The following is a 13,881-nucleotide window of genomic DNA, read 5'->3' on the forward strand; positions in this document are numbered from 1 at the left end:
CAACATATGTACTAATGTGCTGGACACAAATGATGTATGTACGGATTGTGATGAGTTGTATAAGCCCCTAATAAAATGATTATTTTTTTAAAATATTTTTTAAATACTGTTGGGGAAAAAAAAGAATTAAGATAAGAATTGTACTTGACTGCTTTAAAAATCGATTGTAGGATCTGAATGTATTTTGCTTACACTGAAATCTTCTGCTTATTATTGTTGATATAGTGATTGATTTGTTGATATAATGATTGATAGAAATTATTATTGGGAAGTATGAAAATGGAGAGCTTGTAAGCCCACTTGTCTTCATCATTAAAATTGGAATTTTAAATGGGTTTAGGACATACCTTCAAAGAAGGCTTTGAAAGATAAACCCACCTCCCACCCCCCAATGTCTTGAGTGCTCAGGACATTTAAAGGTGAAGAGATTTGTCTAGGGGCTCTTGACAGATTGAAGAAAAAGGAACTCTGGCTTTTTGAATTTTGAACTAGTGCTTTGTGCCAGTAGCTAGAAAAAAATTTGGAGCCATAAAGGAATTCTCCTCTCTAGTACTCAGCTGTTATAGGAAGCCTGTGGGCAGGCTGAAATGCTTGCTAGGTGACACCTGGATCCACTTGTTGAGTGGAAGTGAGAAAAATGCAGCAACAAAGAAATGAGTTGAATCTGACATCTGTGGACCCGGTTCACAGGCCCAGAGAAGATGAGAGCCGGTTGACTGGTCTAAAGTTCATGACCTAGCACAAGGGGTAGAGGGTTGTTCAGAATTTATGATGGGGTCCATGGTCTAAACGCAAGGCAGCCAATGGGCACCCTGGTGAGGCTATAGGAGGCATCTCACATTGAGTTGTCCAGAACCCACCAGATGAAGAAAATATTTTTGAGCCAGTGAACTGATGCATATTGCTGCTGATTTTATGGATGGCCTGTCCTGATTTGACTTTGCTTATGGATGTAGACTCACAAGGTTCCAACTGGAATGATGATTCTTCACACGAAAGAATATGATTTTCTCCTCAGAGCACTGGGTTGATATTAGTGGGCAATGTAGATAAGACACCCAAAATGGGATGGAGATAAGTAACTGACTGGAAGCCAAATACAGAGAGATTCTCTGCATTGTCTTCCTGCTGACAAGATACAAGGAGCTTCTCTAGAACCCTGGAGCTGGAGGAGCCACATTGAGAACCCTGCTGGAGCTGAGATGCTTCCACCACCACTGGAGCCACAAAATGTTCCACCCACTGACCTGTGATCTTCCTGCATTCAGTATCATTGCATGGCTGTATGAGTCTAAAGAGAAATTTATGGACTAGTATTGACATATGGGGTAAGATCAAACTTATGAACTTGATCTGGACTGGACTGGGATGTTTTCTTAATACATCCCAATTGCTCTTTGATATAACGCTCTTTCTTATACACATAGGATTGTCTATTACTTTGTTTCTCTAGTCCAACCCAGACTAACACAGTGTTGCTGTAGAAAGAGCATCCCTATGTCACTGAAAAAAATTATTTTTACTAAATCCATATTACTTAACTGTAAACTTCTCTCTTCATTTCATCCTTTCTTTAGAATAAAATAAGGTTATGTTTATTTTGGCTTTTCTAACTTATTAAAATATCCTCAAATGTTTGCTATTCATGTAACAAGTACTCTCCACCACACCAATTTTTGAAACACATTTTAAAATTAAATCTAATGAAGTAAAATATTGCCTCAAGAATCATGAATAAAATTTGAACCAACTTTGCATTAGTGGTCATGTAGTAAAAGAGAAACGTTATCTTCAATACATCTTTATGTAGTAAAAGTAATTAAAAGGTATTTGAATAAAACTAAATTTTTAAGAAGGATGTAATAAAATACACATATTCACTATGAAATTATTTTTACATTTTAATATAAAAGCAAGTGTATCATCAGTCTATTTATTTTATTTGCCATAACTGACAATAATTTTTACACTTGTGAAAATGTATTTTGTCACCCTTTGTTATACATTTTATATAAACAAGATCTGGAACTAATAGTGTATGATGTCATGATACATCCTGGTGGTGCTTTCCAGTAAGCATTAGAATAGTAACTGTAAAGTTCAACAGTTCAAAACAGTTCACCACTTGCTCTGAGGGAGAGAGACTAAGCTGTATGCTCCTGTAAAGATGCACAGCCTGGGAAAACCTACATTAGACTAGGAGTAGGAATCTATTCAGTGGCCTTGAGCTTGTGTTGGGGTTTTGGTGTGTGGCACAGCTGTCATCGAGTTCAACTACACATTGAAAGGTGAAACCTTTGACTATCGTATACTTCATGGGGAAAAGAGGGGGCGGTCTGCTTCCATAAAGCCTCAGAAACCCAATCTCCAGTGTCTCTCTGTCCTACAGGGTATTGTGAGTCAGCAGCTAATTGATGGCAGTGAGCATATTCATGGAGTAACAGAGATCATCAAGCATGAATATATTTATATTTGTAAAATAGTGATTGGATGATAAAGGAGCCTTTGTGGCACAATGGTTATGTACTCAGCCAAGAGCCAAATGGTAAGCAGTTTGAATGTACTAGCCAGCTCCTCTCAGGGAGAGAAAAGTGGTAGTCTCCGTTTGTAAAAACGTACAGCCTAGGAAACTCGACAAGGAAGCTCTACTCTGTCCTACAGAGTAACACACACACACACAACAACAACAAACTCATTGTCGTTGAGTCAATACTGACTCATAGGGACCTGATAGGACAGGATAGAACTAACCCCTGTGAGTTTCTGAGACTGTAAGGGAATCCTTTAAGGGAATAGAAAGCAGTCTCTCTTCTGCAGAGTCACGGGCAATTTCAAACTGCTGAGCTTGTGGATCACAGCCACCAGGGCTCCTTGCTACAGTACAAATCAACTCAACGACAGTACATTTGTTTGTTTTTCAGTTGTCATATATATATAATCACTTACAGCTTGAAAATTCCAGTGGGCAGGAATGTTCATCCATAGGAAAGTTATGAAGCTGAAGATAACATTCTGCATTAATTGTCAATCTGTCAAATGGGAAAAAAATTGAAATAATTTCATATTAAAAATATTTAGCCTAATAGTTAAACATGAATTTGACCTACAGTCATGAAGTTATTAGAACTGTTATACTCATTCACGAATGTTATGTTACTCTAAGACTGACATATATTTTCAAACATTTTTATCTTTACAGCCAACTTTCTCGGTACAACTTTTGTTATGATCTCTGTGTTGACAGTTAAAATTCATATTTTAGGATTTTAATAAACATTCACACATGCTCACATATGCATAGAGCAACTGAGTGTGCAATCTTTGTAAAGTGGTTGCTTTTTCTTATTTTATCATAAGAATACTACCATCAATGATAATCTTAGCAAGCAAGTAAGTTCAAGGTAATAAAGTAAAATTGAATCTTATACAATATGTTTCTTTTGATTTTTTTCTTGGGGGTGTTTTGCTACATCACTGAAAATCAGAACATGCCAAAAGTACATAATCTGTCTACTCACTTCTGTTTTATATAGGGCAATATCTAGAAAGGTTCCCTGTCTGGTTTTAGACTTTTCATGCAACATGAACTTTTGAGTATTAAAAAATATTCTCAAAAAATATATATGTTTTTAAATGTAGTATATGAATGGGCCTCCAAATTTATATCACGATTTGGGATATTAGTACGGAAAAGCAATTAAAGCAATTATGCCTATTTTTTGCAAATATAAAGCAATGTTACCTTAGAGTATACAGAACTCGCCCATCATTCCAAATTCGAAGCAGACGATTAGGGGTTGTTATCCAATGAGCATCAGATTTTCTTGAGTTTCTGAAGAAAGTGTCAGGAATCCAAATTTTCCCAACCATATTGCTATTAAGCATAAGTACTTTTATGGTACTATTGAATTTTAAACGACTATCAAACCAGGTTTGGGCAAAAATTATATCTATCGTGTATTCCTAAAGATAAAGAAAGATTATTAGTAGACTCGCTATTTCAAATGTTTCCTCAGAAATCTTAATTTTTACATTATAAAATTCTTATAAGATATAAATACACTTAGCCTAATTTGTGGGAAGAAAAACATTTTCTTCACCTTCCAATCATTTTTATTTGCTTTTTAAAATAAAGTTCAAGCTTTCCACTAATTACTGTTCCCTGGATGATTTTATTCCAATTTCTATAAATTTTAGTCAAGGTTTTGTTATATGTAGGATATAAACATAAAATATAAACTAAACTATTGAAAAAATATTATATTTACATGGTGCTTAAATCACCAAAATATAGCAATTAGAAAATCAAGAGAAAACATCTGCCATATTTTCTAAAGCCTATATTCTCCATTGTCAAAAAAAATGAATGTCAATTATTTAAATCCATAGGTTCAAATATTTTAAAGCATCGCAAACAACATTTTACTAAGCGTTATTATGAGTTGGGTGAAACATTGAATTAAGAAAACTGCACATATCATGTACAAAATCTTTAATTCAATGCTGTGATATATACATACTACCAAGACATTTTTTCTTTTCTTGAGTAACAGTGTGCTAAAATAATTGTCCTCACAATACAGAATGAAAGGCTAATATTCACACAGAATGAATGGAATTACACTATGCTAGGTTGAATCTCACTTCCAAGACCCAAACAACCACAGATAAAATTTATTATAGTAATATTTTCTGAGTAATGAGATTGGAGCAAAAGTTATGTCTGCATCCAGCAAGTGACTATAAATAGGAAATTGCTTGGTTACAATACTCAGGAATAGGTGATTAGGTGTTACCTACCATTGTATACTGGCAAAATGCCTGGCATATGATAAGCATTAACATTTCCTGGACAAAATTAGTGAATAAAAGTTCAGAGAAAATCAATTTTATGGTAGAGCAGGTGGAAAATTATGTATGTGTGTGTTACTTTGCAAATAAAAGAGAAACAATTATGTAATGGTAGACTAGGTAAGCTATTTGCTCTAGAAATGTCACTAATAAAAAATGGCCAGTTTGCTTTAAAGGAACTATCTACTAAAAAAAAATTGAGTTTGATTAATGAACGTGAACAGCAGGAATGCCCAGAGAATAGACTCACTGATTAAGACTCACTTTGTTAACAGGAAAATCAGATGAAATCTTACTTTCCTGGATTAATATTTACAATTACAATTTGATGGGAATATGGAGAGTAAATTGAGAGTGGGAAATCTCATTTTAATTATTTTGGATGGACAAAGTTAAAATTTGGATAAAAATTATAATAATAATAATTATTATTATTATTCAAGGTCCAACAAAATCCCTGAAATCAAGAAAGTAGACATCAAAAAACAAAGATTAATGCAGATAGATTAACTACTATAGATGATTTTTTCTATATAAAATGTAATTAATTGCTTATCAATAATCTACTAATTAACATGCACTTTGTGTGTCATTGAAGACATGAAGCCCTCTTGCACAAGAATAACTGCATCATCATGGCTCACTATTCACATGGTAAATACTTGGACTGACACAATAATTTGAGAGGAATAAATAAATTCTGCTTTTTTCACTTTAATATGAGATAGCACAGTATCAAATTATATTGGGAAATATAGGCTTTAAAAGACTTGGATAAAATTAATAAATCCTAGAGGCAGTTTTCTTCAGGTGGATGAAGTATTTGTAACTGAACTAGGATTATGCATTTAGTATAATCATGAACCCATATTTACAATATCATCAACGTACATGCAGAAAATTCTGGACCAACTGTTATTTTAAACCTTTTTCTTTTTCTCAAGCTAGAAGTCTTATTTCTTTTTAATTGAATTTTGTTTTGTTCAAGAAACTTTTTCATCTGACACAAATGATTAACTATTCTGAAGCAAACAGTATAGCCTGTGTTAAGAACATGCTTTTTTAGTTTTAATAGTAAATGCAAACAGAAAATAGGCTCACACATGCTAACGATATCAGTTAAAAGTATGTAATAGAGTTTCATTGTAAATTTACATTGAATCAAACAACAGAAATAATTCAGAAAGAGACAGATGCTAAGTATGATCCAGGATAATGGATTGGCAAAGACCCAGTAGTGTCGGAAGAGGGGATATAGTTTTACTTGGTAGGTATAATTGGCTGCAGTATTTCCAACTGGGCTTTACATGTGGTACTTTAACAAGAACTCACATACAGTAAGTTTAGAATTTAACACAAACACAAAGCCAAACCCAATGCTAGCAAGTTGATTTCAACTCAAAATGACCATTTGTAAGATTTCAGAGAGAGCAATTCTTGCAGTCTTATAGTTTCAGAGACATTCTAGAGTTTCAGAGCCTGCACCTCTTGGGCACAGACAGCTTCTCCTTTCTCCCAGACAGCCATGTGTTTAGCAGCACTCTGCATAGTTCACAGCCCACCCAAGCACCTTGGCTTTTCAAAAGCAGATTCTAATCCTGTTTAGCAGCTGAATGGCCCTCCTCCAGAATCTCTTCTAACAGCTAAAGTGAGAGGCACTGTTGTAAAAATTATAGTTTAGTAATGGGTTGAGTTCTTTGAAATAGTCTTGGGGAAATCTGACAATATTTCTATCACAATTGTTCCCTTAAGCTAGGATCAAAAAGAAAATAGAGAGAGCATATTTCTTGATAGACCCTCCTCCTCAGGCCCACCGCAGAGCCTTGCAGCTTACTGAGCACTAACAAATATCTCACTCAGATAAGAAGGTCATGAAAGTCGATACCATTTTACAGGTAATATGAAAATCCAATTTTGTTTACACATTTGTGTCAGCACAAATTCCAGAAAATGATCAAACTGGGTTCTTGTACTTCATGTTCCCATTGAGAGGCTATAATTACCTGCGTAATGCATAAACAAAGAAAGAGAGCATGAGCTGCCGTTCACTCTGCTTGAGAAGAGCAGTCTTTTTGGATGAACAGTTTGCGATAAACAACAGCACATTTACTTTTTGAGAGCTTATGTGATTTGTTTTCCCTCCTTACAAATTAGCTGGTAACAGAGCATTATTGAATTAAAGTTAAGCGAGTTATCTTGATTGGTGATTCAAATTAAACTATGACTGATGAAAGCCTATGACATGCAGATTTCTCAGCTTTGCAACTATACACTATCTCGCATTTTGCAGCAGTGATTACTTCCTTATTACTTTCTTTCTAATAATACCATAAATTTTACCAAACATCTTAGAAAGATCTATGTAAGTCAAATAACTACCACTTGTCTGTCAGTTTGTCCTACTACGGCGACTGGCGACTTGGGATGCTTTAGTGTAAGGTATGTCACAGGGACTTCAGATACCAGCAGGCTCACCCCAAGTGAACAGGTTTCAGCAGAGCTGCCAGATTATGGCAGACTATAAAGAAAGCATAGGCTGTCCACTTTAGCGACTAAAAACCTTAGAGGTACCATGGAAAATTTCAGATCCTGAAGGCCTAATGAATAGCAGCAGAACATTGTCGAGTATAGTGTCGGAAGATGAGCAGTTCATGTCAGAAGGCTCTCAAATATGACTAAGAAAGAATTCCTTGATCAAAGTAGTCAACCATCATGACCTCTATGAAGTAAAGCCAGTGGGAGTAAAATGTTTGGGAATGTTTACTGATTTTACACCTAAAAATTACAAGAAACAGGTGCAAAAATCTACTAATAATCAGAACCTGAAATGTATGGGGGGAAATGTATGGAGTATGAATCTAGGAATATTGGAAGTCATCAAAAGTGAAATAGAATGCATAAAGTTCAATATCATAGATGGTTAGTGAGCAGCAACGAGCTGGTGTTGTTCATTTTGAATCAGGAAATCATATGGTTTACTATGTATGCCTGGAGCATATAATCAAGAGACATGGCATTGAATTCATAGTCACATAGGACATTGCAAGATCCATTTTGAAGTACAATGCTGTCTGTGATAGGATTATATTGATTTGAATTCAAGGAAATCCAATCAATACATCTATTATTTAAATTTATGCACCAACCACTAAAGCTAATAATGCAGAAATGTAAGCATTCTAACAGTGTGCTGTCTGAAATTTATCAAACATGCAATTGAGATGCATTGATAATAAAATACAAAAGTTGGCAACAAAGGGGAAGGAGTGGTAGAATGATAGAAAGCTGGAGATCCTATGATAGAATTTTGCAAAATCAATTTCTCCATAGAAAATGCCATTTTTCAAGAACACAAATGGGAACAATACACATGGACTTCTTCAGATGGAATACAAAAAAATTGACTACATCTGAGGAAAGAGTTATGAAAAAGCTCAATGTCAGCAGCTAAAAAGAGGCCAGGGGCTGACTGTGGAACAGACCACCAACTGTTCACATGTAAATTCAGGTTGAAGCTGAACTGCAACCATGAGCTCAAACATCAGAACAACTGTAAGGATGTAGCATAGGCAGGCAGTATTTCATTCTGCTGTGCCATCAGTCATGATCAGTCAGAATTGATCAGAGGGCATTTAACCAAAACACACCACCACCACCCCCAAAAGAAAAGCAAAACAAGCTAGGCACAAAATGTCATCATGAAGTTTGAAAGCTATTGATCTAAACTTCCCAATTTTATCATTAATCTCTCAAACTATCTAACTATCTAGTCACATCGTCAGAATAGATGATGGCCTAAATCCCAATTAGTAGTAAATTACATTCTAGTGCCATAGATAAGTGGAACAACAGCACAAGTGTCTTGGTATCAGCTTTATGTTGCTCAATTATTGTAAGAGCACCAGCTACTTGATACTGTCACAGTAAGGTAAGTAGAAAACATCGTTATTCCATTTTTCTAAAAGAATAAAGACAATTAGAACAAAGATTATGTTATCCACTTATAACAGTGAGATCACCAAGTAGCAGGGAGAGGTATTCAAAAAGTAGTCAGATGGATGCATCCTGGACTCAGCTAGTAACCCTTTGATCTCTGGTTTCAGATCTCTAAATGTAGACTGTCAAAGACACATAAAACCATGTGCATCCAATTAATGCTTTCAACAACTATCTGTTCAGTTTTCTAGTTACTTCTAATTATTCTGGAGTTTCAAACATAAAAATATATTCTTCCAGTTCTCAATCTCCACTCTAATCTACAGTTCTTATTTTGTTCCACCTCTTTTTCTACCTCTCAGTGAAATTTGTACCCTATTTTTCATCTGAGTGGATGAGTATATTACGATTCCATAATGTGTAAGCTTTTTTGTTGTTTCTTTGACTCCATTATGCATCTGTTTTAAATAGTATCTCCCAAAATCTAAACCAACGCTTGAGGTTTTATGTGCAAAGTCATGCGTGCAAACCTATTTGGGTCTCACAAATAAATCTTGTCCTGTAGTCTATAGTTTGTAATAACATATTTATTTTACACTTGGTACTCTCTATTATTTGCTCATCTTCTATGACTATTTATGAATGAGGTTATAACTCAGGTGGGTAGGTAAATTTGAAATGCTTACTAATTCATCCATGCAAGCATTAAAGGTATTCCACTAAATATAGATTATCATTTCCCTCATACAGGCATATTCTTGTTTAAGAACCCTCAGATTTAATTTTAATATTGCATAGAATAAATAAAACTTAGAATTCTAATTGGCCACTGAATGACTCTCAAAATAAGACAGCCTTTTATTAAATGCAAAGACATTCTGGAGTGTTACAATAAAATGATTGCATCTCAAAGACATCATATAGCCCAGTCTATGTTCCTCATGATGCAGTAAGCCAAGTGGACTGTCCTTTGCCAGGATACCCAACCCAGACCAAGCAATATCATTTTCATTTGTCTGTCAAGAGAAGGTCCTTTCTTCAGATCTTGACATTTCAAACAACAATAAGGTCTTCTAAACACTTTTTTTAAAAAAAGCCCTGTTAGTCTAGTGGTGAAGCTCTGTCTGCTATTGGAAATATTTGTTGGTGCTAGGTGCCATTGGGTCAGTTCCGACGCATACAGACCCCACTCACAACAGAATGCAACACTGTTCAGTCCTGTATCATTCTCACCATTGTTGCTATGCATGAGCCTGGTGTTCTAGCCACTGTGTTAATCCACGTCCTTGAGTGTCTTCCGCTTTTTCACTGCCCCTCTATTCCAAAGAGTTACAATCTATAAATGCTATGTTTTCCTTGATTCTGGATTATTCAGATGGCAATGGATTAAGGGGTAATTAAGGGGTAAACAATTATGCATTTATTAATTTAAATACATAGAGAAAGCTTTATTGAAATCATGCCAAACGGACAGCAAATATCTTGAGGTAAGACAATTCTCCGAACAAATTACAGGTATCTCTGTGACACATATGCCGCCGCCCGCGCACACCGACACCAATGAGAAGGAAATAAAGAGGTCCTGGGTGCGCTCCACAACTGCCACATTGGGAATGATGGGAGACAAAAATAACCCCCCAGATCTAGAGCTCACTACAGCACTGCATTCAGCAGAAACAACACATCAATGCCCGAGGAAACATAAGCAGTTGAGCAATCTGATAGACTAGAGTAATCCAGCTGGTTTCCAATGGGCTTGATGGGCCTCTTTGGAGTGGAGGAGGGATGTGAAAAGAACACTTTGAAGAGACAGTTGGGTGATTGAGGGAAGAGGCTCCTTTGCACTGGACTGCTTGGGTTTACATTCTGCATCCGCCTCTGAATGTGTGGCCTTGGGTATAGTTCTAAAGTTCCCATTGAGACATTTTCTTCCTCTTTCACACTAAGAGTGTAACTGCATTTAGTTAAGAAATTACATTAGGACTTCCTTACATTAGGATTAAATGTAAATTGCTTAAAACAATATTTAGCACATAATAAATGCTCTGCAACACTATCATCAAGATAATGAAAGGTAAACATGTTAGTATACTGTTGTCTATTAATCTCTTTGAGAAAAAAAATACACAATGAAAGAAAAGTTTTAACATGGTTCTAAAACAGAACCTCTAGAAGATCTTTCAAAAATATCAATTCATAGTGATTATGAGACACGGGTATAGAGTGTCAACTGTAAAAAGGTAAAATATTTAATACATATGAGAGGGTTTCAAAAATTCATGTAAAATTGAATTTAAAAGTTAATGGGATTTTTGCCATGAACTTTTTAAAGCCCACTTTATAGTTAAGCATAAGCTATAACCTCCATATATAATATAAAATAATACATGTATATACATATTACTTATACATAATTCTGTTATACACATATGTATAATTTTATATACAGTGAACCCTCGACACTTCGCGCTTCGACTTCCGCGGCTTCACTCTATCGCGGTTTTTGCGTAACAGCACCCACTGCCTACACCCGCTCCTTCAGAGGAAAAAGACGGCGACCCACCTGTAGAGTACATCCCTTAAGTCATTTCATAGGCTATTGATGACAGTATTTGTAAGAACTAAGTATAATAATACTGTATGTGAAATATGTAATACTGTAAACTAGATGCCATAAATAATATAATAAATGATAAATGATAATTGTAACGTCCAAAATGTTTTACTGTATTTTCCCTTTTTCGTTTAATAAATTGGGTAATACAAGTGTAATGGTGACTAAAGGGTGTTTTTTCATGTCCTCTATGCTCTAACCACGAAAATATTTGATTTACAAATAAGGAATCCTACTTCACGGAATTTCATTTATCATGGTAGGGTCTAGAACCGATGAACCGCGATAAACAAGGGTTCACTGTACACAGACAAAATATGCATGTATATATTCACATAAATATTTTTGTCAATTTAAGTATCCTCAAATCCTCTGTTACTCATAGCAAGGTCATGTGCAACAAAGTTTTGTCTGGTCCTAGTCTATCCTCACAATCCTACTGTGTCAATGCATTTTGCTTAGGTCTTCTTTTTTTCTGACCCTATACTTCACCAAGCATATGCTCTTTTCTAGGGAGTGTTCTCTCCTGATAGCAATCCCGAAGTGTGTGAGAGGACGTCTCACAAGCCAAGCTTCAAAAGAGCAATCTGGCTGTATTTTCTCCAAGACAGTTTTGTTTGTTTTCCTGGCAGTGCATGGTAATTCAATATTCTTTACCAATATCATAATTTAAATGCATCAATTCTTATCCAGTTTTCTTTATTCACTGCCAAACTCCCACATCCATATGAAATGACTGAAAATATGACTTGGGTCAGGTGTAATTTAGGCCTCATTTAAAGTAGCCTTGTGCAACAGATTTGTGCAATGCCCTATTTATTTGATTTCATGACTGCTGCTTCCATGTATGCTGGTACAAGTGATACATGGATACAAGTGAAGTGGAACAGTTGACAAGTTCAATATTTTATTCATTTTCATGATGTTGTCTGTGGTGAAGTGAAATTTCTTAATATCCAAGTCTCTGTAATGCCTATCCAACAATTGACTGGGTCTGTGAAGACAAGGTATGTGTAACACTAATAGAAGTGATTGGTCCGTTTCATTACCATCCCCCTGGCTATAAGATAACCATTTTTTACTCAGCAGCAGAGAGACAAAGGCAGGAACATTTGGAAGAAGGTGTCTAAGATCTCTGTGGCAGAGGTCTCCAGATCAAATGCACCAGAGACCTTGCCAGGGAGATGCAGAGAAGGAACACAGACTATGGTGTAATTTCTGTTCATCTGGCCACAGACTATAGGCCTGTGAGATCACTTGGCAGGCAGCTAGCTGCCCAGACAAACATTAGAGAACCACATGGCTGAGAGATTTAGGATCAGAGAGAGACTGGGTTGCTGCCAGAGAGGAGTTGCTGTGGACCAAGGACTGTGTCCTTACTGTTTGCTGATCCTGACTTGTTGTAGCCTATTAACTTCCCTAACAAACTTCCTTAATTATGAGTATTGTCTGTGAGTTATGTGTGGTAACTTCAATGAATGATTGAACTCAGCAAAGAAATAGAGTGCTATAGGCAAACCAGTCGGTGGCAGAACAGGTAAAGAAGGATGGATTGTGGAGGCATGTCTGATTCCTGCCTTACAGCAATAGAGAAGCTAGAAGATGTCAGATATGGTCCTCTCAGTAGTGTTTTACCACATGGCTATTGGAATAGTTACCGGGATTTTTGTTGTTTGCTTTTTTTACATTGAGTTGTGATTCATCCTGAATACTGTAATTTTTATCTTTTTCAGTAAATACTTTAAGTCATGTATTTCAGTGAGATTGTGTCAAGTATATATCAAAAGTTGTTAATGAGCCTTCTTCTAATTCTTATCCTAGAGTTTCCCACATATAATCCATTATCTCAGATTATTTCCTCAACATATAGAATGGATGGTGAAAGGCTACAACCATGACACATGTTGCCTGATTTTGTACGATGCCATAATTTTTGTTCTGTTTGAACAATTGTTCCTTGAACAGTTTCTTCATGAACACAGTTAAATATTCTGGAATACCTATTACTCAAAATATTGTTCATAGTTTGTGTATTAGTGACATAATTTCATGTCAACTTGATATATAGAAGTGTAGGGGTGGAGTCTAGCCCATCAACCAGGCACAGCCTGATGGTACCTCTTTATGGGTGTGGCCTCATAAAGAGGGTCCTGTGAACCTCCTTTTCTCTCTCTGCCTTAACCTCTCAGCCACGCTGAGACATGTGAATCCTGTAATGTGGCTACCGCCATGGGGTCCACGCAAATTTCCACCCACTGGGCTGTGATCGTCCTGCATTCTGCATCGTTAGATGGGCTGTGTGAGTCTGAAGAGTGACTTAATGGACTAGAAGTGGACTTATGGACTAATACTGGAGTTATGGATTGGGCTGGGATGTTTTCTTGATATACAATTACTCTTTGATATAAAGCTCTTTCTTATACCTATGAGTGTCTCTGAATTTGTTTTTCTAGTCAACCCAACCTAATGCAGTTTATTAT

At 35.9% G+C, this 13,881-nt stretch overlaps 1 protein-coding gene across 2 annotated transcripts in view; it reads right to left on the reverse strand.

Annotated features, from left to right (window-relative positions):
• Positions 1–13,881, reverse strand: part of GABRG1 (gamma-aminobutyric acid type A receptor subunit gamma1) — a 123,048-nt gene that overhangs the window by 49,820 nt on the left and 59,347 nt on the right. For both annotated transcript variants that reach the window (XR_006679493.1, XM_004706268.2), the window contains exons 4-5: positions 3,743–3,963; positions 2,947–3,029 (exon numbers count right to left, since the gene is read on the reverse strand). Coding sequence is in view for 1 of the 2 variants with exons in the window: in XM_004706268.2 (XP_004706325.1) it covers positions 2,947–3,029; positions 3,743–3,963 (304 nt within the window). In the remaining variant the exon portion in view is untranslated. The remainder of the gene's footprint in view (positions 1–2,946; positions 3,030–3,742; positions 3,964–13,881) is intronic.

The sequence above is a fragment of the Echinops telfairi genome, unplaced genomic scaffold (assembly GCF_000313985.2).
Source record: "Echinops telfairi isolate 266 unplaced genomic scaffold, ASM31398v2 ScPeMD7_7468;HRSCAF=8506_0, whole genome shotgun sequence".
NCBI classification, from domain to species: Eukaryota; Metazoa; Chordata; class Mammalia; order Afrosoricida; family Tenrecidae; genus Echinops; species Echinops telfairi.